General features: G+C 59.9%; 2 protein-coding genes across 4 annotated transcripts; one reads left to right on the forward strand and one right to left on the reverse strand.

The window, feature by feature from the left end:
• Positions 1-589: 589 nt before the first annotated feature.
• On the reverse strand, positions 590-13,517 carry FRS3 (fibroblast growth factor receptor substrate 3). Of its 2 annotated transcripts, none has more exons than XM_059867668.1 (7): positions 13,320-13,517; positions 9,883-10,013; positions 9,627-9,715; positions 8,199-8,385; positions 5,221-5,382; positions 4,522-4,673; positions 590-3,429 (listed from the first exon to the last, which is right to left on the reverse strand). In XM_059867668.1, the coding sequence occupies exons 3-7, from the start codon at positions 9,690-9,692 to the stop codon at positions 2,842-2,844; spliced, it is 1,155 nt and encodes a 384-aa protein (XP_059723651.1). In that variant the 5' UTR covers positions 9,693-9,715; positions 9,883-10,013; positions 13,320-13,517; the 3' UTR covers positions 590-2,841. The 2 variants fall into 2 exon arrangements, with proteins under 2 accessions (XP_059723651.1, XP_059723650.1); XM_059867667.1 differs by having other exon boundaries at positions 590-3,708; positions 13,320-13,516.
• Positions 13,518-16,183: 2,666 nt separating this feature from the next.
• PRICKLE4 (prickle planar cell polarity protein 4) lies at positions 16,184-24,763 on the forward strand. Of its 2 annotated transcripts, none has more exons than XM_059867431.1 (8): positions 16,184-16,501; positions 20,468-20,602; positions 20,724-20,831; positions 21,338-21,475; positions 21,566-21,766; positions 21,977-22,163; positions 22,310-22,606; positions 23,482-24,763. In XM_059867431.1, the coding sequence occupies exons 2-8, from the start codon at positions 20,471-20,473 to the stop codon at positions 23,982-23,984; spliced, it is 1,566 nt and encodes a 521-aa protein (XP_059723414.1). In that variant the 5' UTR covers positions 16,184-16,501; positions 20,468-20,470; the 3' UTR covers positions 23,985-24,763. The 2 variants fall into 2 exon arrangements, with proteins under 2 accessions (XP_059723414.1, XP_059723415.1); XM_059867432.1 differs by having other exon boundaries at positions 23,500-24,763.
• The last annotated feature ends 1,887 nt before the right edge of the window (positions 24,764-26,650 follow it).

Below are 26,650 nucleotides of genomic sequence, written 5' to 3' on the forward strand. Positions count from 1 at the left end.
CATTCACAGAGAAATTCACCTTCACAGAGCAGAGCAAGGCACAATTCTCCCCAAGAATATTTCTGGGTTCCACATTCTCTGAAGCTCAGAGAAAGGAAAAACAATTCTTATCCTTTGCTGTGTTTGTGCAAAAATGGAATTGGAGATTGCTCACCCACAGTGATGGTGTTTGGGTCCTTGGCTGTCAGGGCCAGGGGTGCAGCCCCACAGCAGAGGCTCCAGAGGGAGTTGTGCTCTAGAGGGGGACACTGACAGCTTAGAAACTCTTTATTTAAATACTTTATTTAAAGCTTAACGCAGTTAACTTTTATATATTTATATATATATTTATATATATATAGAGATAGATAGATATAAACAATTTCTCCTCTCACTTCCCTAAATGAAAGCTGGATTTAGGGGGATACATTACTTGGGGTGGGAGTTGTTTGTTTTGTTTTTTTCCTTCAAATAAAGTCATTTGTTATACATATAAAAATATATTACTTGGGTCTCCTTTCAGTTACAGGTGACACAAGGGACAGATGAAAGAATGGAAGACGAGCACGAGGACTTCCAAAACGAAAAGAAAAACCAGTGGATTGAAGCATGGGGCACACCTGGAATTTATAGTGCAACAGCAAGCCAAGAACTCCACGTTCTGCGACACAAACATGGCACCACTCGGACTGGGGACACGTGGCCTTGCTCCCAACAGGGTCACGGCTCAACAGGACATGACAGCACCAAAAACCAAAAAAAGGCTGAACTTCCAAGCCCTGGAACTCGAGCTGCTGGCCCTTGGAGCTGGGGGATGGGGCTCCTTCTTCTTCCAGGGGTGTGAACAGCAGGAAACATCGAGGGGCAAGGGGGACACGAGGCTTGGCACTGCAGCCAGCTCCTGTCCCAGGAGGAACACGGGCACAGCCAGCAGGGAGGTGGGGATCCAGAGCATCCCAGGGCATCCCAGGGCATCCCAGGGCATCCCAGGCCATTCCAGGGCATCCCAGAGAATCCCAGGGCATCCCAGAGGATCCCGGGGCATCCCAGAGAATCCCAGGGCATCCCAGGGCATTCCAGGGCATCCCAGAGAATCCCAGAGGATCACAGGTTATTCCAGGGCATCCCAGAGGATCCCAGGGCATCCCAGAGCATCCCAGAGCACCCCAGGGCATCCCAGGGCATTCCAGGGCATCCCAGAGAATCCCAGAGGATTACAGAGGATCCCAGAGCACCCCAGGGCATCCCAGAGGATCCCAGGGCATCCCAGAGCTTCCCAGAGAATCCCAGAGCACCCCAGGGTATCCCAGAGCACCCCAGAGAATCCCAGAGGATCCCAGAGCACCCCAGAGAATCCCAGAGGATCCCAGAGGATCCCAGGGCATCCCAGAGCATTCCAGAGGATCCCAGAGGATCCCAGAAAATCCCAGAGGATCCCAGGGCATCCCAGAGCATTCCAGAGGATCCCAGGGGATCCCAGAGCATCCCAGGGCATCCCAGAGCACCGCTCTCCATCGGGACAGGCACAGAAATCCAGGGAAAGGCCGAGGTGCCCTGTGTCCCACAGGGAGGGACGAGGGGACATCCCAGGGCGGCTCAGCGCCACCCCGGCACCGAGACAAAAATCCACAGCAAAAGGCCACGAACGCAGCCGGAATTTGAGCCCTTCCAGGTCCACAGCTGAGAGAACAAACTGCACATTCACTCCTGACACGGAGCTGAGCTGCTCCCAGCCCCAGCCAGGCACGGGGGCGCACCAAGGGCTTTGATGGCGCTCCAAGCTCGGCTGCCCGGCGGCTCCGCTCCCACTCCCACGGCTCCCATTCCATTTCCCACCCACCCCACGACACTCAGCCCCCAGCTCACGCACTCTTCATTCCCAGCTGCTCCTCTCCACAGTGTTTTTCCCCCTCAGCAAAGCCACCAAGCTCTTTGGGGACCTGTCCCCCCCCGGGCAGGAGCGAGCCCCGGCGAGCGCAGGCCGCAGGCTGGCACCAGTTTGGCAACGAACTGGGATGCAAAGGAGCAGTTCATAAATACAAAATAAATAAATAAATAAACCCACAGCACCTCTCAGCAGCTGCCAAATAGAACCCTCATAAAAAAAAAAAAACAAAGCAGGGTATGGCACGAGTGAAGTTTTCTAGACCAAACTTCCAATCTCCCTCATGGTTGTGGCCTTTCCCTCCTCTTTCAAAGCAGGGGAGGGAATTTAAGGATTTAGGCAATCAGGTTTCTGTGATCACAGTGTGTGCCCATGGCTCTGTGTCCTCCTGGTTTCATTGCAGCTGCCCAATTGAAATTGGATCTGAGACAGGGACAGAAGGATAAAAAGCTTCAGGAACAAAAAAAGCTTCAGTGAGCTGAGGGGGGAAAGGCCACGGCGTGAGCTCCCTCATCTCCACAAGGCAAACCCCAGCTCTGGAGTGGCCTCACCACAGAGCTCTCCTGGAGGTGAAATCCCTCCTGGAGGTAAATTTCACCTCTCCTGGAGGTGTGAAATCCACGGGGAAAGGCTCCATTGGCACAGAGCTCCTGAAGCAGCTGTTTTGGCAGCACTGCCCCAGGCACGGCCCGGCCGGCTCTGCCCTGCCCCACCCCAGGCCGTGCCACCTCCCTCCAGCCCGGAATTCCACCCTCAGAGTCACCAAACATCCCACAAGGCTTGAAAAACGAGCAACACAGAGAGGGGAGGACGGACAGACAGACAGACAGACAGACGAGCCTCAACAGCAGCAGCTGCAGGAGCCACGCCGGGCCCCGGGGGAAGGCGACAGCGAGAGGGAGCCACACTCAGGGGGGGACAGGACACAGCGAGGGGCAGGGACCGAAGCCACGACACGGGGCTGGCACTTGGGGCCCTCAGAGGGGCAGGTCAGTGCTGTTGTGCCGAGTTTTCCTCGAGGTGCCATCGTCCCTGGGCAGGGCCCGCTGCAGGCTGGACATGGCCGCCGTCTTCTTGAGGTCGATGACGGCGTAGGAGTCGGTGCGGCGGGCCCCGGGGCTGGCGGGGGCCGCCACCCTGTGCTCCTGCTGTCCCTTGCAGACCTCGGGCTCCAGCTCCACCTGGATGTAGTTGAGCTGCCGTGGAGGCTCCGGGCAGGGCCGGGGGAAGTCGAAGCTGAAGACGTTGGGCAGGCGGCTGCGCCGGGGCCTGGGCAGGAAAGCGCGGCGCGGCTCCGAGCCCGCGGGGTTCTGCAGGGGCTCCTCCTCGCCAGCCTCAGAGAAGCCATTTGGGGACGGCGTGGGTGCCGTGCCGGTGTCCTCGTCCCCGCGCTGGGCCGGCTGCAGCTCCCACACCGGCGGCAGCGCCGGCAGGTTCTCGTAGTGCAGCAGCGCCGAGCGGCGCTGGGAGCAGCTCCCGTCCTCCGGGGACGCCTTGGAGCGAGCGGCCCGGCACAGGGACGAGGTGCTGGGGGCCACCAGCCCGTTGAGGTTCTCGTAGACACACTGTGGGGAGGGACAGCCCTGCTGGCACTCGTTGTTGTTGTTGTTGGGGGGGCAGAGGTGAGGCCGGCATTGCCGGGGCTGCCGGCACAGCCGGCGGTAGCCGGAGGTGGGAGCCAGCACGAATTTCACCTCCCCTGGCTGCAGGAAGACCTGGGGGTTTCGGTCTTCCAGGGAGCAGCTGTGGTTCCTAGGGGGGAAAGGAGGGTGGGCTTCAGGCAAGGAGTGCAAACGGTGCCGGCCCCTCGGCTCCGGCTCCCCGGTGTTGACGTAGGTGTGGGACTGCAAGGAGAGAAGCAGAGGGACAGTGAAAGGAGGAGACAGCACAGACCGGAGCAAAGCAGCTGAGAAACCACCAGGAGAGGGGAATTGGTCGGTGTGTGAAGAGGAGAGAGGATTTTGGAAGTTGGGAAGGTTTTGGGAGGGCAAATGTAGAAGTTGGTTTGGGTTTTGTGGGGCTGAGAGAGAGACGATGGGTGCAGCTGCAGATCCACACTGGGTGTCCTCGTGGATGGACAGCTGCAGGAATCTCCTCGTGGAATGGGTGGTCAGGCTTGGGAAGGGGCTGCCCAGGTTTGGAGTGCCCATCCCTGCAGGTGTCACCCGGATGTGGCACTCAGTGCTCAGGTGGGGATGGGGCACAGGGTGGATTTAATCTTTTCTCACTGACTCTGGGGTTCTGTGTCATGCTCGATGCACATCTCACAAACTGTGTCCTCCAGTGGCTCACAGGTGACCCCACGACCCTCACACCTGCCCAGGCCTCCCTGGGGGTGGCTCAGACCAGCTGGGTTTTGTAGGAAACACCAAAAAATTCCACAACTGCGAGCAAAGAGCTGAACCTCCACCCCAAAACCAAAAAGGGTCTGAATTTAGGGCTTGTGTGACAGCTGGCAGGTCACTGCCACCCAAACACCAGTGGGTTGAGGACAGAACTCAGATTTTTTTGACAGAAGACCAGTTCTAGTGAAGTATCAAAGAGCAGGAGCCTCCAGGAGCAAAAATGAAGCAAAGAGAATAAAAAGAGTGACAAGGTGTGAGCTTTGAGTGAGGGAAACCCAGAATGGCACCCAGCAGAGTTTAGGATGGGTTTACCTGCTCCTCAGGGCCCAGGAGGGGGTGGGTAGAGTCTTCCCCCACAGAGGAATGTCTCAGGCTGCTCACTGAGGGGTGCTGGGCTGCAGAGTAGGACAAGGATTCTCCAGGGAAGCTGTGAAATCCATTGGGAAGTCCAGTGTAGCCCAGACCTGGGAGGGAATCGAGGCAGAGGAGCATTAAATGGGTACAAAATAGAATTATTACACTTTCAGAGTGAGCTGGGCTCTTGTGGACACCCTGGAAGGTAAACCCAGCCTGTCCAGGGGCCACCCCAGAGCTGGAGCACACACACAGGGGCCAGGCCCTCCTTTAAATCTCAGGAATTCCTCATGGAAACAGGAACTGAGCCATCCCAACACTCCAGCAGAACCACAGCTGGCACTGCAGGAGGGCTGCAGCCACCATGGAATGGCACTGCTGCCACCTCCCAGACCCACAGGGTGACAGCTCCTGTTCTGACTCTGTCAGGGCTGCTTTGTCTTAATGCATTTTTATTTTATTTTATTTTTTCCCCTCATAAAGAACTGTCATTCCTACTCCCCTATCCTCCCCTGAGAACCCCTTAATTTCAAAATTAAAACAATCAAGAGGGAGGGGGTTCACATCCTCCATTTCAAGGCAGGTTCCTGCCTTCCTCAGCAGACTTTTCCAACCAAGACCCAGCCCAGCCCTGTGTCCCCTGTGCTGTCCCCTTACTGGCGGGGCCCTGGGGGCTGTGGGCCAGCTCCCTCTCCTGGGGGTGGCTGTTCCTGGTGATCACCACGGGCTCCTCCACCACGTTGATGCTGTTGCACTGCATCAGGTCCTGCAGCAGGTTGAAGATCTCCTCTGCTCTGGAGCACTTGAAGGCAAAAATCCCTGCCAGGGACAGAGAGGAGGATGAGAACAGCAAGGAAGTGATCCTGCTTTAAAAATTTGTGTTATTTCCATTTCTAAATGAATTCTGATTTATTCTGCTGTTGTTTAACACCATCAAGAAACAACCAAGAGCCCTGTGGATTATTCAGGAAATAACAGCAGGAACCATGGAATACAGAATGGTTTGGGTTGGGAGAGACCTTAAAGATCATCCAGCTCCACTCCCAACCTGCCACAAACCCAGGCTGCCTTTAAACCCCCTCAGGGCAGTGCCAGCTCACCCCACACAGGTGTGGGGGGCCAGGTGAACTGCTCCCCTCTCCTACTGAACCCCCCTGGCACCCCCTCCATCCTTTTCCAGGGGAAAATCCAGGCAGTGACTCCTCCAAGCTGGGCTGGGCCCTGTGCACAGCAGGGAGGGATGGAAATGTCACGTTTTTAAAAATCTCTGGGATTGAAGAGTCTGTCCCCAAAGGAGCAGCCCAGGCCAGGAGCCAATCCCAGGCTGGCACACACACACACAGCACAGCCATGGCAACAGGAGCAGCCTGGCAACAAGGGCTGCTCCCAAAGATCTTCATTTTCCACCAAAAAAAACCCAGTTGGATCTGCCTTGCATCAGGTGGGGAGCAGCATCAGCAAGGAGGGCTCCAGGTAAAATTAATAAGCAGGATAAAATCCTGCAAGGGAGGGAGAAAACTCAACAAAACACATCACCCCTCTCATTTCTGCCTGGTAAAAACTCTGCAGGATGTGAGAGCTCTGCTTCATCCCCTCTGCCTGGACCTGAACAGAACCAAACCACGCAGAGGGCAGAACTTTTATCCCTGGATTAAATTTTCACCACTGATCCTCACCCTGCAAAAGGCAAAAAAAAAACAAAACAGAAACCAAAGCACAAATTCCCTGGTGGGAGAGGAAATCCCCACTGAAATAAACATGAAAGAGCAGCAGATGCCAGTGCAGACTCACACAGACCCCGAGCACTCACGGGAGCCCTTTTGGAGTTTACAAACACATCAACAGAATGAGGAAACAACTTCTTCTTTTCTCCCAGGGGATGCAGATGCCAAGGAAATGTTCAGCTCTTTTAAAAAGCAACGGAGCCAGACTGGTGAAGGAACCAAGAGGCACCAGTGTAAAACTGTAATTCCTCTATTCCCAGACTATTCCCAGGGCTGCTGTGACTTGGCATCAGCTCCTGGGTGAGTCACTTCCCTCTCCGTGCTCACAGCATCAGGGAAACGTGGTGGGAAACCTTCTCCTCTGTCACAAAGTTCCAAAATCAGAGCTCTGAGCAGAGCAAGCTGGGAGGATGGGACTGCAGAACCTGCAGCTGGGATTGGACAATTAACCCCAGTATGGAAATGCACCAACACTTATAAAAGTGTGAAAACTCGTGGAGCTCTTGTACTGCCCAAGGTGTATCCTTGAAGATTCACCTTGGGCAGGTAGGACAGGGGACAAGGTGAGGGGACAGGGACAGCCCTTCCTTTCCCAGCAGCTCTGTCACTATATTTTAATAAACAGGGGTCACTGTCACTATATTTTAATAAATCCCTACTTTATTCCTTAACTCTGTCTAGTCTCTGTTCCAGGTAGCCTCTCTAGGCATCAAGGGGAGAGAAATCTCAGCACTGCTGTCCCCAGGGAGGACTGACCCTGTCCCCAGGGAGCCCCTCAGGCACTGACCCTGGCTGTGCCCTGTCCTGGCACTGACCCTGGCTGTCCCTGCCCCTGTCCCAGCACTGACCCTGTCCCTGTCCCTGTCCCTGTCCCCTGGGGCACTGACCCTGCCCGGTGTGGCAGCAGTGGCCGCTCTCCAAGGAGAACAGGCTGGAGACAGAGCCCCCCTGCCCCAGGCACTGTTCCTGTCCCTGTCCCTCACTGTCCCTGTCCCTGCCTATGTCCCCTGAGGCACTGACCCTGTCCCTGCCTCTGTCCCCTGAGGCACTGACCCTGTCCCTGCCCCTGTCCCTGTCCCCTGAGGCACTGACCCTGCCCGGTGTGGCAGCGGCGGCCGCTCTTGACGGAGAAGAGGTTGGAGTCAGAGTCCCCCTGTCTCTGTCCCTGCCCCTGGCTGTCCCTGCCCCTGCCTCTGCCCCTGACCCCTCAGGCACTGCCCCTGTCTCTGTCCCTGTCCCTGTCCCTGTCCCCTGGGGCACTGTCCCAGCCCCTGTCCCTGTCCCTGGGGCACTGACCCTGCCCGGTGTGGCAGCGGCGGCCGCTCTCGAAGGAGAACAGGTTGGAGTCAGAGTCCCCCTGTCCCTGTCCCTGTCCCCTGGGGCACTGTCCCTGTCCCTGTCCCCTGGGGCACTGACCCTGCCCGGTGTGGCAGTGGCAGCTGCTCTCGAAGGAGAACAGGCTGGAGACAGAGCCCCCCTGCCCCAGGCACTGACTCTGGCTGCCCCTGCCCCTGCCCCTGCCCCTGCCCCTACCCCTGCCCCTGCCCCTGTCCCTGTCCCAGCCCCTGTCCCTGCCCCTGGCTCTGTCCCAGCCCCTGTCCCAGCCCCTGTCCCTGTCCCCGGGGCACTGACCCTGCCCGGTGTGGCAGCGGCGGCCGCTCTCGAAGGAGAACAGGTTGGAGTCAGAGCCCCCCTGCCCCAGGCACTGACCCTGGCTGTCCCTGTCCCTGCTGTCTCTGTCCCTGTCCCTGTCCCCGGGGCACTGACCCTGCCCGGTGTGGCAGCGGCGGCCGCTCTCGAAGGAGAACAGGTTGGAGTCGAAGCCGTAGCGCCGCAGGCACTGACCCTGGCTGTCCCTGTCCCTGTCCCAGCCCCTGTCCCTGTCCCAGCCCCTGTCCCCGGGGCACTGACCCTGCCCGGTGTGGCAGCGGCGGCCGCTCTCGAAGGAGAACAGGTTGGAGTCGAAGCCGTAGCGCCGCAGGCTCAGGTACGGCCACCGCACGGCGTCGCGCTTGTGCGTGTGCAGGATCAGCTCCCGCGGCGTCAGCTCCATCACCCCCGAGCCCAGCTCGTGCCCCTCGTCGTCCACGTTGGTCACCTGCAGGGTGATCGATTTCATTTCTTAATTGATTAAGAAACCACCCTTTGTTATCTCCGTAACGCATTCACAGGAACAGGTGGGTAAGTGAAGATCAGAATTGTTTTTCATTTATTTTTTCTGATCTCGCAGCCTTTCCGAGAACAAGGCTTGGGAAAGTTGTGGGGAACTCCCTGGGCACTTCCAAGGTATGACCACCCTTTCCATGAAGAAATTCCTGCTGATTTCCAGCCTAAGCCTCCCCTTTTTGGGACACACAAGACTTTGCACCTGGTTAGCAGAAGAGATTTGATAATCAGGATAGAACAAACAGCTTTGAAGACTGCAAGAAGATCAAACCAGGCTGACTTACTGGATAAGAAAATTACATCAAGATTTCTGCAAGTGAGAGATGCTGTAAAATGCTAAAGTTTGTTTATGTGATGATTAACCCAATCGTGGTAATAAAACATTTCCAGCCTTCCCAAAATAATATATGAGCATAGGCAGTCTACAATAAATTTGGATTTTTAGTCCACAATAAATTTGGATTTTTAGTCCACAGTAAATTTGGATTCTTCTGACCATCTCTCAGAGCCTCTCATCATCACTGACATCCCCTGGCCCAGCCTGAGGCCGTTCCCTCTCCTCCTGTCCCCGTTCCCTGGGATGAGATCCCAAATCCCCCCTGGCTGTTCCCTCCTGGCAGGGCCAGAAATTCCCCCCGAGCCTCCTCTGCTCCAGGCTCAGCCCCTTCCCAGCTCCCAGCTCCATTCCCTTCCCTCCAGCCCCTCCCTGCCTCCCTTGCTGTGAGCACCCAGAGCTGGACAGGGCTCCCAGGTGTCCCTGAGCAGCTCCAAGCTCTGCAATTCCACGGGTTCCCCCCATTTCCTGCTGCCTTTCTCCCAGCTGACAGCAGGGATCCGTGGCTGGCAGGAGCTGGCAGCCCTTGGCAGCTCAGCTGCTGTGGCTGAGCCCAGCTCTGGAACACAGCCCTGAGCAATGAAAGGTTTTTCTCTCCAGTCCCCCATTTCCTTGCATTTCCCAAGCAGAAGCAATTTAGCAGCAAGTACAAACACATTTTCAGCAGGAATTTCTTAAGGAAAGGGGAAAAACTAAAAAAAAAAACCCCAAACCAGAAGTGATGAATTTTGCAAATCCTCTGGAGGGATGGTGGTGGGCAGGGGCAGGAGTTTGCTCTCCCCTGGTGCAGCCAGAGCCATCCCAGACCCTCTGCTGGGGTTGGAAGGACAGAAATTTACCTTGAATTTGGTGGGATGGTTGTCTGGGATGCTGTCTGGGCACAGACAGCTGCAGCAGCTCCCCATGACTCCAGGCAGAGAGGCAATCCCTGGGGACAGGACAGCAAAGGTGGCACAATCAGATCCCAGATCCACCTCTGCCACCCTCTCCCAGCACCTCCAGCTGTGCCCTCCCCATCCCAGCAGGCCTGGAGCTCCAACTCTTTGCTCTGCTCCTTGATTAATGCCAGAAATGTTAATTAAAACCAATTCTCACCATTAGGCAGTTGTTGGATTTGTTGTGGGGGGAGTGAGAAGGAATTCCCACTGCAGTCCCTCTATCTCCCTCGGGATTTCATGGCAGGCAGGTTTCACCTAAAACAGGAGGGGAACACTCCCATCTTCCACCTGGCAAGGAGAACACAATTAAACAATGATAAAAGCAGAGAAAATTAGAAAGCAGGGGGTGGGAGAGTGACTGAACTTCCCTTCAGACAACCCAAGGAAAGCAGGTGCATTCTGTGTTTAATTAATTCCATTTCTGTCAACACAGAAAAACTCTGCACAGCAATGAAAAATACACAGCTAAAAATAATTTTACAAAAATTTAATCAGAGATATTTTATTTCCTGGCTTTGGGATCCTAGAGAGGAGTGGGGTTTAGCAGGGTGAAGGAAATAAAGCTGAGCAGCCAGGGGTGGTGAGGCAGCTGCTGCTGCTGAGGAATGTGAAGGTGCCTTCACTGCAGGGAAGGTCCTTCAGGGTCAGAGAACCCACAGCTGCTCTGCTTTGGAGGAGGAGAAGCAAAAAAAAAGGCCAGAAAACACAAAAACTCTGATATCTGACCCAGAAAACACCAAAATTCTGATATCTGACCCAGCCAGGGTGAGGATCAGACAGGGAGGAGGCAGTCAGGAACACTCCTGTGTTTTGCACTCACTGTGAGAAATATCCCTGGGTTTTGGTGTTTGGTTTTTTTTATTGTAGTGAGAAATGGGCAATTCTGCTCTCCCTGATGGGAACTTGGGCAGTGACAGGGGATGATGCCAGGTGTGCCCTGGGAGCAGCTCAGGTGGATCCACCTGATCCACCAGGATCCCCAGCCCGGCACCAGGGCAGGAAATGGCAATTTGGGAACCTCTTCCATTGGGACCCTCCTTCCACTGGGACCCTCCTTCCACTGGGAACCTCCTTCCACTGGGACCCTCCTTCCACTGGGACCCTCCTTCCATTGGAACCCTCCTTCCACTGGGAACCTCCTTCCACTGGGAACCTCCTTCCACTGGGACCCTCCTTCCACTGGAACCCTCCTTCCACTGGAACCCTCCTTCCACTGGAACCCTCCTTCCACTGGGACACTCCTTCCACTGGGAACCTCCTTCCACTGGAAAACTCCTTCCATTGGAAACCTCCTTCCACTGGGAACCTCCTTTCACTGGAAACCTCCTTCCACTGGGAACCTCCTTCCATTGGAAACCTCCTTCCACTGGGAACCTCCTTCCACTGGGAACCTCCTTCCACTGGAAATCTCTTTCTACTGAAAACCTCTACCCATTGGAAATCTCTTCCCACTGGAAACCTCTTTCTCTTGGAAACACCTTCCTGTTTGGGACCCTCCTTCCATTGGAAACCTCCTTCCATTGGAAACCTCCTTCCATTGGAAATCTCTTTCCATTGGGAACCTCTTTCCTTGGAAACCTCTTTCCATTGGGAGCCTCTTTATTTGGGACCCTTTTCCCATTTGGAACCTGCTTCCATTGGAAATCTCTTTCCATTGGAAACTTTTTTCCATTGGAAACCTCTTCCTACTGGAAACCTCTTTCCATTGGGACCCTCTTCCCATTGGAAACCTCTCTCCATTTGGAACCTCTCTCCACTGGGAACCTCCTTCAATTGGAAATCTCTTTCCTTGGAAACCTCCTTCCACTGGAAACGTCTTTCCTTGGAAACCTCCCTCCACTGGAAACCTCTTTCTACTGGAAACCTCTTTCCATTGGAAATCTCTTCCCACTGGAAATCTCTTTCCCTTTCAAGCCTCTCCCTCTGCCAGACTCTGCCTCCCCCTCTCCAAATGAAACCACAGCTCACGGGGTGGCAGAGCTGCCCTGGGCCCCTTCCAGAGTGGAGGGAGGGGGCAGAGCCCCCCTGGAGCTGCCCAAGGGTCCCGTTCCATTTTTACATCAAAACAGCTCCATAAATCACCTCCCACTGCACCTCTGCGCCTTCCCTTCGGCCCCTGGAGAATTCCCCACCGTGCCCCAGCCCTGCCAAGCGCCCAGGAGAGGGAAGTTTCTTTCTGTGCAAGCTGAGAACAAACAGAGCCGGTGCCAGCCGCCCTCCTGCACACACCTGCCAGCCCTAGAGCAGCAGCAGCCCTTCCCGTGCCACCCCACAGCCTGCCCCAGCCAGCCCGCTGCTTCTCCTGGCCTCTGCAGGGATCTACTCCCCTCGCAGGAATTCAGCACAGATCCTGCTCCAGCTGATCTGGGCACTGGGGGCTGGCTCCTCTCTGGCCGGGCTCTCCCACTCCTGCCTCAGCAATTCCCTCAGGAATAAGAGCTGGGAGAAAACATTCTGCCTTTCCCTCTCTTTCTTCACTCCTCTCCCTCCACCCCCATCTGTGAGGGGTCAGCCTGAAGTGCTGTGGCTCACCAAGGACAGCTTTTACACTGAGAACCGAACAAATGAACCAAAAGACCACCAGGAGCTCCCTGAGCACTCCCTGGGTGCTTCCCCTGCTCCTCACTGGGGAATATTTCAGCAGCATCCCTTCCACACAGCCACTGAGATTCCCGACTCCCCAGGCTCCTGCTCTGCACTTCCAGCTCACCTCCCCACCCCTGTCTGGCAGTTCAGAGCCCAGCCAGTCCCTAAAACCACCCCAAGGGCCCAGCAGGGTCCCCACAGCAGGACTGGGTCCCTCCTAAGGCCACCAGCCCCATCCAGGCTCCCAGGATCCCAACCCAAACCCTCCTCAGCCCTGCCTGGACCCGGCTCTCCCGAATTCCCAGGTTGGTCCCAAACCCCCCAGGCTGCAGAAGCCCCCCAGGCCTTCACCCTCCTTAAAGCCAGAGCTGGAGAAGGAGGTTCCCCCAATCCCAAAGGGTCAGGGGGGCACCCTGACACCCCCTGCACAGGGACAGAGGGACACCTCGTGTGGAAAAGCAGCTGGTCCCACATCAACCCCTCCAGGACACACAGGGACAGGGCCAACAAATCCTCCCAGGAGAAGGAGGGAGCAGGGGGACAGCTCTGGGGGCAGGAGGGGCAAAAAGGGGATGGAGGAAAGAGGAGAGAGATGGGGGACTGAGGAGGGGCTGCAGGGAGGAAGAAGAGGATGGAGAGAGGAGGAGAGGGGTGGAGGGATGGGGAAGGGGATACAGAGATCGGGAAGGGGATACAGAGATCGGGAAGGGGATGCAGGGATGGGGAAGAGGATGGAGGAAGGCAGAAGGGGCTGCAGGGACGAGGACGGAGCTGCAGGGACATGGGAGGGGATGAAGGGATGAGGAAGGGGATGGAGGGAGGAGGAAGGGGATGGAGGGAGGAGGACGGGCCTGCAGAGCCCGTGGGAACGAGGGGCCTGAGGAAGGGGCGAGTCCCGGGGGCTCCCGGGGAATTGGCTGCGAGGGGCGGCCGGGGCGGCCCGGGGAGGGCACGAGGGGAGGGGGACGGGGGCGATGCCGCGGCCCCGCTCCGGGCGCTGCTCGGTACCTGAGGCGCTCCCGGCTCCGCCGTCCGGGACCTGCGGCCCGGAGCCCCCGGCCCGGCCCTTCCCGGAGCTCGGAGCGCGTCGGGGCCCCCGGCCCGGCCCTCCCCGGGGCTCGGAGCGTGTCGGGGCCCCCGGCCCGGCCCTGGCCCTGCCCGGCCCGGCGGGTCCGGGGGTCCCCGGTCGGGACCGGAGCGATCGTGGCCGGGCCGGGCCCGCCGGAGCAGCGACACCGCGCGAGCGCCGCGCGGCCGCCAGGGGGCGCCAGGGGGGCGCGGCGGCGCCGAGGGGCGGGGCCGTGTGGGCGGGGCTTGGGTGGGCGTGGTCTGATGGGCGTGGTCAGGGTGAAGGGGTGAACGAGAGGGGTTGGGGGCGTCAGTGGAGGATTTGGGGGGTCAGTGAGAGGGTTTGGGGGTCTGGGGAGTGTTTTGGGGTCAGTGACAGAGTTTGGGGGCTTGGGGAGGGTTTGGGAGGGTCATTGGAGGATTTGGGGGGTCAGTGAGAAGGTTTGGGGGCTTGGGGAGGGTTTGGGGGCGTCAGTGGAGGATTTGGGGGGTCAGTGAGAAGGTTTGGGGGTCTGGGGAGGATTTTGGGGGTCTGGGGAGGGTTTGGGGTTCTGGGGAGGGTTTTGGGGGTCAGTGACAGAGTTTGGGGGTCTGGGGAGGGTTTGGGGGCTCAGTGGAGGGTTGGGGGCTCGAGGGATAGAGAGGGGCTGAGGGTCAGTGGAAGAGGATTTGGGGTTGGTGGGATGCTCGTGGGGGAGCAGTGGAGGGGATTTGGGGAGGGTCTGGGGAGGGAGAGGGGCTGGGGGTCGGTGCAGGGGGATTTGGGGGATCAGGGCCAGGGGATTGCTCAAGGAAGGGTCTCTGGAGGGGGATTTGGGGAGTCTGGGATGGAAGGATGCCCTCGGGGGTCTGTGCAGGGGGATTTGGGGGGTCTGGAGTAGAGGGAGAGCTGCCAGCTCCTCACCCCAGAACCACCGAGCCGTGTCCCGCCCTCCGAGGGGACACTGCGGCCACACGCCGGTGCCACCGAGCCGTGTCCCGCCCTCCGAGGGGACACTGCGGCCACCCGGCTGTTGCCATGGTGCGGTGGCCGATGCCACCTCGGGAAAGCCCCGGTGACCCGTCTGTCCCCCGTGCCCAAGGAGGACTTTGCCCGTGAATCTTTCCGCCCTGGGAGGGATGGAGGAGCGTGGGGGCAGCAGGGGACGAGGGGGGGCCCTGTCACCACCCGCGGGGACAAAGTCCGACAGCAACGCGGCCAAGATAAAGCTGCAGGGACTGAGCTCCCAGCGAGGCCAAACTGCACAAAAACAGCGTGGGGACATCGGGGACCTCAAAGGGACCCTGGGCAGTGACAGCCCCGCTGGGAGCCCTGCACAGGGAGGAGAGCAGCAAAGCGGGGAGGTGCTCCCCCCTCTTCCTCCTCCTCCTCCTCTCCTCCTCCTCCTCCTCCTCCTGCTGCTGCTTCTCCCCCTGCTCAGGGGATTGTGCAGAGGATCCTCAGACGGTTTGGGTTGGAAGAGACTTAAAAAATCCTTTTCCTGCCATGGACAGGGACAATTTCCACTGTCCCAGGTTGCTCCAAGTGTGCCTTGTCCAGGCTATCCAAAAACAGAGACTAAATGAAATTAAGAAAATAAAGAGCAGTTTTATTTAGTGAAGGGTCTTCAGGTGCATTTAGGGCAGGTGGAGCCCACCCAAAAATGGAGCACGGGTCACAGGTATCCACACTTTTATAAGTTTGGTTCATTTGCATATTGGGGGTTAAATTTCCAATTACAGCTTCAGGTAATGAAGCCACTGACCCCAAGTTTGCTCCCCTCAAATAAATAACTTTTGTTTACATCTCTGGGTGCCTGAGGCACTGAGGTGTTGTTGATTCCCAGGCCTGGAGAGGAATTGTTGTGTCTGCCCAAAACGGGACAGCAGCAGCTGACCCTGTGTGTGGAGTTCAGAGTTATACACGGAAGAACTGCAGGGTTACAAATGTATGGCAAAGATAGAAGCTAAAATCCTAAGAAGGCATCACAAACCCCATCCAGCCTGGCCTTGGACACTTCCAGGGATGGAGCAACCACTTCCATAAAGCAGCACCATAACCTGTGCCCAGCGCCGCCCTGCACGGCCTCGCCCAGCGGTGCCAGGGCTTGTCACGGAGCCTGGCACCTCCTCTGCCAAATCCCCCCCCTGTGCCCTTTGGCTGCACTCCCACCCCTGATCCCAGCACCAACACGAGCTATCTGCACCCCTCAGGGCTCCCCAAACCAGCCACAGCTCCCAGGAGCACGCAGGTGGCAGAGATCCAGCCCGGTCCCCGCGGACGTGGCGGGGTTTTTGGGGATGCTGTGTCAATCCTCATCCCCAAAGCCACATCGGGGGCAGGAAAATCTTACAGCGTGGTGAGAGATGCACAGAAACACCAGCAGGACGCTGTGCCTCGCGTCAGGCTCTGATAAATTTTCCCCTGACTCCTGCCCGGGTGGAATTGCTGCAGCCGGGGCCGGTCTGGAGGAGCCTCGTCAGGTGTGCAGGGCTTGTGGAAACTGGGACATCCTGACTTGCCGCTGGCTAACTCCTTTGTGAGAGCCCAGCCAAAGTTTCTCCACCTCTAAATTGGGGTGTAATGACACTTCCCCCTCTTTCATGAAGCTTCAACTCTTTCTGATCTCGGCAGGGAAATAAATCACCGCGCGGGATCATAAAAGTCATCAAACGGCAACCTGGGGTGAACCGAGCCGCAGATGGAGGGAAGGGCGCGGGCGCTCGGAAAATGAGAGGTAGGAGCGAGCCAGATGTCATCGGCAGCTCTTTCCCCTGTAGGGTTAATGTCCCCCCCCCCTTCCCCTCCCTGCCTGCCCTGGAATTCCAGCCATTGGCTGCCTCCCGAGGTTTAGGCTAAAAAGCCTCTAATTAGGACCCCGGCTGCCGCGGAGCCAGTGCCTGGGCAGGCAGGGGAAAAAAAAAAGAGAGAGAGGAAAGAAAGAAAAAAAAAAAAAAAAAAAAGTGTTTCCCTGCCTGAGCGTGGATGTTTTCCTTTCGCTTTGCAAAGTTTTCCCAGCCCAGGCTCCATTCCCTGGCGTGCTCCGGAGCAGGGCGGGACGGCGGCGGCCGGCGCGGGGCTGGAGCGGGCGGCCGAGCCCGGAGCGGCGGAGCGCGGGGCCCGGAGCGCCGGGAAAGGGCAGGTACGTGCGGCTGGAAGGGACTGCCGGGCTCGGCTCTGCCAGCTCCCGGGGGAGATGGAGCTGGGGGAGAGGGGCATTGAGAGCAGGGGGCAGCGGGAGGGTCCTGCCGCGAGGGGAAGGGGATGAGGGGGATTTTGGCGGTTTGGGAGATTTTTTTTTTGCGGGGGGAGATAATATCGCTGTCCCCGCCGTCTTTGTTTTCGGGAATTGTCCCCTAGAGCAGGAGGTGACGCCCGTTCCATCGTGCCAGGCTCTGCCAGGTGCGCGGGCAGCGCTGCTTCCACCATCCCTGCTCCGGCTGGGATCGGCCGGGAATGGGATGAGTCGGGACTGGGGATGGAGCTGGACCCCCTTGGACCTGCCGGGATGAAGGCTGGTGGCCACAGGGAGGGGTGGGGGGCTTCGTTCTGGGGGCCACGGGGAGAGGAGGGGTCGCGAATCTCCATCCCGGTGGTCAGGGGGAGAGGAGGGGTCGCGAATCTTCATCCCGGGGGCTGCAGGGAGAGGAGGGTGGGGGTCTCGGTCCGTACCTGCGGGTGCACGAATGGGTGAGCCAGGGTGGGTTAATGGGTTACTGCTCCCTGCCGTGCCCGGGGGACTGAGGGAAAACACAGCAGGAAAAGCAGCGCTGGCACATCCCTGGTGAGCCAAGGGGCCGCGGTCCCCTCCGGTGCCACCGTGCAGTGTGGCACAGCAGGATGCTGAGACCCTCCCCCATCATTTGGGGGGGCTGCAAAGGCGTTTTTAAAGCCAGGGCCACGACTCTGCTGTGCCCAGCAGTGGCACCAAGGGCTGCTCCACCCGGTGCCACCCCAGGTCCCAAAGGCACCGTGGGCTCCTCGGCGGGACCGGCTCCAGGTCGGGCAGGACTTGCTGCTCCGGCTCTCCTTGCCAGACCTCAGCTTATCTCACCCCAAAAGATGCATCTTTATTGCTCTGCATCTTTATTGCCGCGCACCTTTGTTGCTCGGCATCTTTATTTCTCTGCATCTTTATTGCTGCTGCTGCAGCCCAGCTGTGTTGACGGGAGCTCAAGCACAAACAGGTTATCCCGTGGGTGAGGCCAGCGTGGAGCTGCGCCCCTGGGAGCTGCCAGCGCTGCTCTGAGGGGCTTTTTGGAGATGTTGTGTTTCCCTGGGGACTCTGCAAAAGCAAAGTTGAGGCAGGGATGCGGCTCCCTGGGCGGGCTGGGAACAGGGAGCCCGTGCTGAATTCCGAGCAGGCTGGGGTGGCTGAGCTCCAAGTTAATGTGTGACCTTGGCAGCAGAGGGCTGGGAGCCCACACGGGCTCCCACAGCCAGCTGGAGACGGGGGCTGCTCCCGGAGAGCCAAATCAGATTAGCATTCCCAGGAATTTCAGCCTCTTGTACCCAGGGAGCCGCGACGGCTTCCGATCCTTTGGAGAGCGAGAGGAGCTCGGGCAAACGCATCCGGAGGAGCTCCCACAGGCGGGACGGAGGATTTGCAGCCGAGGCAAATGACAGCCAGTGCCACCCAGCCTGCCCGACTGGTCTGTCACACGGCCCTTCTCGGGGACTCGCTGGCAGGGAGAGGCAGCTGCCCCAGAGTGCCACCACGGTGCCACCTCCCCCGCGGGTTTGAGGCGGGCTGGGAGCATCCCTTGGCAGGGAAGGGAAGGGAAGGACGGCAGTGCCCGGAGGCAGCGAGGGAGGGCAGGAAGGAAGAGGGGACAGGGCCGGGGAGCGGAGGAGCCAGACCTGTCGGGGCTGCCTGCCTCTTTAGCATGGGAGGCGCGTACCTCTGTCCCCGTCTGGGGCTAATTACAGGGACTTGTTTACAGCCCAGACGGCTGCCAGCCGGCCTAATCGCATCAAACTGGGCTGGGCTGGGCTCTCCGGCACATCCCCGCGCGTTCGCAGCAGCCCAAGCCGACCTCTCCCAGTGTCACCCCACCGTGCTGGTGGCCCTGCCATCGTGTCCCTGTGCCTCTCGGGGCTGGGGCCAGGCTGGCACCGCCAGCCCCCCCGAGTCCCCAGAGCATCGCAGGGGTCTAATTAACAGCAAAGTTCCAAGAGATTACACAAATGCAGCTTGGAGGCTTAATGAGGCCAGCACAGCCCGGGAATGCCCCCACCCCCCGTGGGATGGAGAAATGGGGGCACTTTTCCCAAACCAGGCAGCAGCAGAGCTGGGGCTGGACACGAGGGTCCCCACTCAGCATCCCAGGGTGTCCCCGGCCCAGCTGTGGTCCCTCACCAAGCCAGCAAGGCCAGGGCTCCTTTTGGGCAGCAAACGCCCAGCCAAGGCAGATTATTTCATCCCTATCCCAAAGCACAGCTTTGAACAACACCCCACAACCAGCCCTGCACACCCCCAGGGTTCCAGACCCCGAACGGCAGGAAAAAGCCAGCGGCCCTTTTGTTTTATCTCTCTGATTAGCCGATGTGCGGCGTTAATCATTGACCCGGCAGCAGGGCAGGGAAACCTGAGCTGCCCCGGCTGATCCCAGCTGCTCCCGGCCCCAGAGCTGCCCCTGCCACCCAGCCCGAGGGGCTGCTCAGGAAGGAGGGCTGGAGGTGTTTGCTGGGAGCACTGGGGACACTGGGATGTCCCTGGCAGAGGGGACACACCAGCACCATCCCGGTGTGGAGCAGGGAACGCGTCCTCGTGGTGGCAGAGGTGGAGGAGGTCCAGAATTTCATGGTCTGGGGGTTCTCACCCCTCATCTCTGAGACTGTTTTATGTGTGGAACATTTTCCAGAGGGGTTGATCCATCCGTGGTGGGCGTTGCAGGGGTGAATCCCCGGGCGTGTTTGGTCACAGCCCCGTGATTTCCCCCCCATCCCACCCTGGCTCGCCATGGCACAGCAGGAAGTGTGGGCTGAGGGAATCAGGCTCTGGGCTGGCATCCAGGGAGCCCCAGGAGCCACCACCACATCAGCATCTCGCCTTTGTTTTGGGAAGCCGGGGCAGGAAGGAAGCGCGGTGGTGGAAAGAGCCCACGTGGGGAGGAGGGGAGGGCTCCGGATGGGTTTCACTGCCTAACCCGAGCCAGGCGTGTGCTGTGGGCTGGGACAGCCCTGGGCAGAACAATGGCAGCCCGAGGGGAGGGAATTATTTTCCACTGAGCTGGGCTCAACCTCGGTCCGTTCCCACTCAGGGATGGGCCACTGGGCCTGGGATTAGCTGTGGCAGCTGGGGGAAAGCTCCTGCTGTGGGTGTTGCTGTTTTCCAAAACCTGTTCCAGCTTGAGCTTGGGCATTTTGGGCATTTCCCTGCCTGGCTTCATCACCATCCCATCCCCATCCCATCTCATCCCATCCCATCCCATCCCATCCCATCCCATCCCATCCCATCCCATCCCATCCCATCCCATCCCATCCCATCCCATCCCATCCCATCCCTATCCCATCTCATCCCATGGATCCCATCCCATCCCATCCCATCCCATCCCATCCCATCCCATCCCCATCCCATGGATCCCATCCCATCCCATCCCATCCCATCCCATCCCATCCCATCCCATCCCATCCCATCCCATCCCATCCCATCCCATCCCATCCTGCTCAGCAAAGCCCCCAGCCCTGCCAAGTGCCTGTAACCCCGGTGTGGGTTTGCTGTAACCCCCAAAGAGAAAGGAGCCCCCCAAAAATCCCTTGGACTCCTGCAGTGGTTCAGCTGAAGTTCTCAGTCGTGGTGCCTTGGAGCATCATCCCAGCTGGAAGTGCCCCAGGGTCCCTGCAAGGGACAAGGAGCTGCTTGTCCTGCTGCCACAGGGACACAGGATCCGTGCCCAGGGATGGATCCCTGCTCCCTGCCCCATGTCTGACACTCTGGCTCTCTCTGTCCCCAGCTGATGTCCCTGCCGAGCCCTGCATGGCCCGGGGTCCCTCTGAGGGACCAGGAGCTGCTTGTCCTGCTGCCACAGGGACACAGGACCCGTGCCCAGGGATGGATCCCTGCTCCCTGCCCCGTGTCTGACACTCTGGCTCTCTCTGTCCCCAGCTGATGTCCCTGCCGAGCCCTGCATGGCCCCAGCAGGACGAGCCCTCCCCCTGCGGCACCACCGGGGGGCTTCCCCCGGCCTCGTCCGACAGCGACTCCGGCTGTGCCCTGGAGGAGTACCTGGAGCCCCCCGAGGTGGGCAGCACCGCCTCTCCCCCAGCCCCGCGTGGCTCCCACCCCGTCTCTGGGGTTAAACACGCGTTTTAGCGCTTTAAGCAGAGTTTAATTCCGCTCTGAACCGGCTGTTTCTCCCAAGGTGCCGCCGTGCTTCGGGCCCCGCTGGCCCCCGCCGGGCTCTGCCTCCGACCGGCCGCGGCTCCGCGCCCGAGCGCTCCTGCAGCAGCTGCCTCCCCAGGACTGCGATGTGAGACCCCTCTTCCCCGGCTGCTGCTCCCCTCCCCAGGCTCACCTGGTGTTGAGATTACCCAAAAGCAGAGGCCAGGCCAAATTAAGGGAATAAAAAGCACTTTTATTTATTGAAGGGCCTTCAGGTGCATTTAGGGCAGATGGAGCCCACCCAAAAATGGAGCACAGGTCATGGGTTTTCACATTTTTATAAGTTTGGTTCATTTGCATATTGAGGGTTAATTTTCCAATTACAGCTTCAGGTAGTCAAGTCACTGACCCCAAGTTTGCTCCCCCCACATAAATCACTTTTGTTCCCATCTCTCAGGGCCTGAGGCACTGAGCTGTTGTTGATTCCCAGGCCTGGAGAGGAATGGTTTTGTAAAAATGGGACAGCAGCAGCTGGCACTGTGTGTGGCATTTAGAGTTATACACCAAAGATGTACAGGATTATAAATGTATGGAAAAGATAAAAGCCAAACCGCTGAGGCAGCAGAGCCCAGCCCTGACCCCCGTGCCCCACAGGAGCGCTACTGCCCCGACCTCGCCGAGGAGGAGCGGCGCCAGCTCCGCGCCTTCAGCGCCCGCCGCAGGCAGGAGGCTCTGGGACAGGGCCTGGCGTGCCCCGTGCCAGGTCCCCGCCACGGCTGTCCCTGCAGGAAGGTGAGGTGTCCCCTCCAGCTCCCGTTCCCAGGCAGGGACCCGTCCCCAAAGCCAGCCCTGTCCCAAACCTCGTGTCCCCCCTCCTTGCAGTGCGGCCGGCGGCTGAACAAAGGGGACCCGGGGATTTCAGCGTCTCGCCTGGGCGACCAGTTCTGGCACCCGTCCTGCTTCTCCTGCCACTTCTGCCACCAGCAGCTGGTGGATCTCATCTACTTCCAGCAGGATGGGAGGATCTACTGCGGCCGGCACCACGCCGAGCTCTTCCGACCCCGCTGCGCCTCCTGCGACCAGGTGGGTGCCGGGCAGGGCCAGGCTTTGACCTCCCTTTGGCTGCTAAATGCCCCCGAGCTCGGCTGGGGGCTCCAAACCCATCAAAACCACTGATGGGCTGGAGCAATATTCCTTCCTGAGACCCCCACGGGCTGGGGGCTCCCCCTCACCGCCCAGCCCAGCGAAGCACCGCGGGGTGCTGAGAGCCTGGAGCTTGTTTTCCCCTTCCAGCTGATCTTCATGGAGGAGTGCATCGAGGCCGAGGGCCGGCGCTGGCACCTGGAGCACTTCTGCTGCCTGGAATGCGACGAGCCCCTGCGGGGGCAGCGCTACGTGATGCGCAGCGGCCGGCCCTGCTGCCGGGGCTGCTTTGAGAGCCTCTTTGCCGAGCCGTGCCAGGCGTGCGGGGACCCCATCGGTACGGCCGCCACCCCCGCGGGGCTCCCCCAGCCTTCAGAGCGCGGGGTTTGGCTTTTTTTTTTTTTTTTTCCCCTGGTTGTTTTGGGTTTGTTTGGTTTTTTTTGGTTTTGAAGGACCTTTCCCTCAGCTGTGGCTGCCCCGCAGGTGCTGACAGCGAGGAGGTCTCGCACCAGGGGCTGCACTGGCACGCCCGAGCCTCCTGCTTCTGCTGCAGCCTGTGCCGGGCACCGCTGCGGGGACAGCCCCTCACCTGCCACCGCGGCCGCCTCTTCTGCTCCGACACCTGCAGCCGCGGCCAGGACGCCTCCTCCACCGCCTCCGACTCCTCGGACTCGGCTTTCGCCTCCGCTCCATCCCCCGAGTGCACGCCCCTGGCCCGGGCCGGAGCGGCCGGCAGGAGCGCGGCGGCGGGGGGCTGCAGGCAGCGGGGGGAAGGGGCTGGTAGGAGCCTGCTGCCATGGGGTGGGAGCGAATCATGGGGACTTTGGGGCTGGTAGGAGCCTGATGCCATGGGGTGGGAGCAAATCCACGGGATTTTGGGGCTGGTAGGAGCCTGATGCCATGGGGTGGGAGCTGGGAGCAAATCATGGGGATTTTGGGGCTGGTAGGAGCCTGCTGCCATGGGGTGGGAGCAAATCCAGGGGATTTTGGGGCTGGTAGGAGCCTGATGCCATGGGGTGGGAGCAAACCTGGGGATTTTGGGGCTGGTAGGAGCCTGCTGCATGGGGTGGGAGCAAATCCAAGGGATTTTGGGGCTGGTAGGAGCCTGATGCCATGGGGTGGGAGCGAATCCAAGGGATTTTGGGGCTGGTAGGAGCCTGCTGCATGGGGTGGGAGCAAATCCAAGGGATTTTGGGGCTGGTAGGAGCCTGCTGCATGGGGTGGGAGCAAATCCAGGGGATTTTGGGGCTGGTAGGAGCCTGCTGCCATGGGGTGGGAGCAAATCCAGGGGATTTTGGGGCTGGTAAGAGCCTCCCGCCATGGGGTGGGAACTGGGAGTGGGAGCAAATCCAGGCTCTGGGGACTTTGGGGCTGGTAGGATCGATCCTCCTGCCATGGGGTGGGAGTTGGGACCAAATCCAGGCTCTGGGGACTTTGGGGCTGGTAGGATCCTATTGCCATGGAGTGGGAGGGGAGCAGGAGCAAATCCAGGCCCTGGGGATTTTACTGGGAATGTCACACGGTGGGAATTGATGATAAACTCCCCGTGGTGGGAGCGGGGGGTGGGTGGGTGCCATCCCACTGTGTCCTGAGACATCCCTTGCTGTGGGAGGGCTGGGGGAGGACAGGCTCAGCTTCTCCTTCCTCCCTTCCAGCCACTTCCCCTCTTCCAGAGGCGTTTCCAGACCAGGCCCCAGTGCACCCCGCGTTCAGGAGCCCCGAGGATCTCGGAGCAGCCGCACGGGAGCGGAGCAGCGACGCTGCCAAGGAGCACCCAGGGGTGCTGGCACCCCCAGCCAGCCACCCCTCAGCCCCCCAGCCCAGCCCAGAGCCCCCCAGCGAGCCCAGAGCTTTGGGCCACCCGCTTTTGGGGGCCCCTGAGCCCCGAAGAGCTGCAGGCAGTGGAAACCCACAGCTCCAGGCGGGCACGTCCCCTCCCCGACACGGCCCCCGGGCAGAGCCTGGCACGGAGGAGGAGGAGGAAGAGGAGGAGGAGGACTCCTGGTGCCCCACCTGCTCCTCATCTTCGGACTCAGACTCGGAGGAGGAGGGTTTCTTTTTCGGGAAGCCCATCCCCAAGCCCGGGGTGAATTCCCTGGGCAGGGAGCCCCCGGGGAGGGGCAGGGGCAGGACGGCCAAGCACTGCAGCGTGTCCTAACAGCGGGGTCGGGGGTCCCCGAGTGGCACTGCCAGCTCCTGCCACGGCCTCAGCGCGTTCCCAGCGCATCCTGGAGGCGGCCCAAAGCTGGTGGGAGAAGCTGCTGGGATCCCTGCCCCCGGCGGCTGCTGGCAGAGCAGAGCCTGCAATTCCTGCCGGCCTCTCCCGCCATTAGGAACAGGTAAAGCAGGAAGGGAGCGGGGCCGGGCCGGCCCCCAGCGCCTCCCACAAGGGCAGCTGCCTGCATCCCCCGGTGGGATCCTTCCCTGGACTGCTCTGAGCCCCACTGGGACCTGCTCTCCATCCCTGGTGGCACCGTGTCCCCGCTGCCACCACGGGGAGGGGACCAGGGGCACAGCTCTGCTGCTGCTGGTGACGAAGCTCCAATAAAATCTGGCTGAAATCTGAACGCAGGGTCTGCCCTGTTCCTTCCCAGCCCATTGTGACACTGACAATGTCACCAGGGCCCCACTGGGACCTGCTCTCCATCCCTGGTGGCACCGTGTCCCCTCTGCCACCACAGGGAGGGGACTAGGGGCACAGCTCTGCTGCTGCTGGTGACGAAGCTCCAATAAAATCTGGCTGAAATCTGAATGCAGGGTCTGCCCTGTTCCTTCCCAGCCCGTTGTGACACTGACAATGTCACCAGGGCCCCACTGGGACCTGCTCTCCATCCCTGGTGGCACCGTGTCCCCGCTGCCACCACGGGGAGGGGACCAGGGGCACAGCTCTGCTGCTGCTGGTGACGAAGCTCCAATAAAATCTGGCTGAAATCTGAATGCAGGGTCTGCCCTGTTCCTTCCCAGCCCGTTGTGACAATGTCACCAGGGCTGGGAGGTCCCCAGGGGCGGCCTGTGCCCTCTGCCACAGCCGGGGTTCACTGTGGGACCCCTCCCTTGCAGGAACAGAACAATGGCAGAGCAAGGGCTGCAAAAAGGACACGATTTATTTGCAGATTTAAACCCAACAACACTTGCTGGGGTTTGGGGACACATTCCTGGCAATGAGGAATGGAGGACAGGGACTGCTGCCCTCCCTCCAGTAAAACCAGTCACACTTCTGCTGCCCTCAGGGCTTTGGGCAGGGCTAAAACCAAACGCATCCTGCTCACCCTCCTTCTCCCAGAGACAGAGTGGGGCTGCCAGCATCTCCCACCTGACGTCCCACAGGCTCAGCCCCCTCCCGAGCAGCCCCGAGCGCTGTCACAGCGCTGTCACAGCCCCACCCCGCTGGCAGGAGGGGGTGGCTGCCGTCAGAGGCTGGAGGAGCCCATGGAGTCCAGGCTGTCGATGAACTCCTCCAGCTGCTGCAGGTGGTGCAGGCGGCCCTGGCGCAGGTTGGCCCTGAGCGCCGGCCCCAGCGCCGCCTCCATCGAGGGCTCCTTCTGCAGCAGCATGGTGGCCACCACGGCAATGCTCAGGCTGAACTGCTGGTACGACTGCAGGGCAGGGCCACGGGGTCAGCACCCCGAAACCAGCACCAAACCACCCCACGAACCCCAAACACCTCCTGGGCTCCTGCAAACCCACAGCGCCTTCCCCTGCGAGCTCCCCAAAACGCCAAATTCACCCCCCCACCACCCAGCATGGCTCCCAAAGCTCCTCAGGGGAGATCCCCCCATCCTGGAGCTGCTGCCAGACCCTCAGGTGCTGATCCAGCACTCACCAGCTCGATCTTTGCCTTCCTCCTGAGGACAGCAGCAGAGCGGGAATCGATGCCAGCGGGGAACGGCGTGGGCAGCTCTGGGCAGAGCTGCTGCTGGCCACACACAGCCTGCGAGGTGGGAAAGGCAAGCAAGGCTCAGAGGGGAGAGGGACTGAGCCACACTGGGGCTGCCAGGTCACTAGCCCAGGACTGGTCACCCTGTGGAAGGAGTTTTGTCACCCTTCCCTCAGGTGCCAGAGCCACCCCACTCTCCATTTCCCCCAACTTCTCTCCCTCATTAGCAGTAATTAAGCTGCTCTGGAGGCTTCTCAGAGCTCCAGTGCAGGGCTGTTCACACTCCAGCACCCCTGAGCCTCGGGTTCCTGCCCTGGCTCCTGTCCCAGCCGTGTCCTGGGGCTGACACGGGCTCTGCCCCCGGACAAAGCCGCCCCTTATCCCTGATCCTGCAGGCCACAGGGGTCACACGGGCCACTAGGGCAGTGTCCCCACGCCCAGGGGGACATTGGGGTGCCTGGGGGGCACGCTGACCCCGTACCAGATGGGTGTCAGCAGCGCCAGGCGGGTGCTGAGGTCCTGGGGAGGTCTCTGGGGGGGTGCAGGCAGCAGGAGAAGCTTGGCTGGGCTGGGCTCCGGCTTCTGCTGAGGGTCCTGGAGGGAGCTGAGGGTTTTCAGGAGGCTGAAGGCTCTGCAGAGGCTGAGGGACAGAGAGTGGCTGTGCTGGGACAGGGGGACAGCGCTGCCAGCAGTGGCCTCACGGGGAGGGGACACGGGGAGGGGACACAGGGAGGGGACACGGGGAGGGGACACGGGGAGGGGACACAGAGCTGCCCCACACCCCAAACTCACCCCACCCGGGGCAGCTTCTGCCTCGGCTTCTCCAGCTCCACAGGGCGGCTGTTCCCAGGAACGTGGGCTGAGCTCAGCCTCTCCAGAGCAGCTGGATTCCAGGAGTTCCCTCTTGGCAGGGTCTGGAGGGGCTGCTGGGCTCTGGGGATGTGACC

The sequence above is a fragment of the Haemorhous mexicanus genome, chromosome 25 (genome assembly GCF_027477595.1).
Source record: "Haemorhous mexicanus isolate bHaeMex1 chromosome 25, bHaeMex1.pri, whole genome shotgun sequence".
Taxonomy (NCBI): domain Eukaryota; kingdom Metazoa; phylum Chordata; class Aves; order Passeriformes; family Fringillidae; genus Haemorhous; species Haemorhous mexicanus.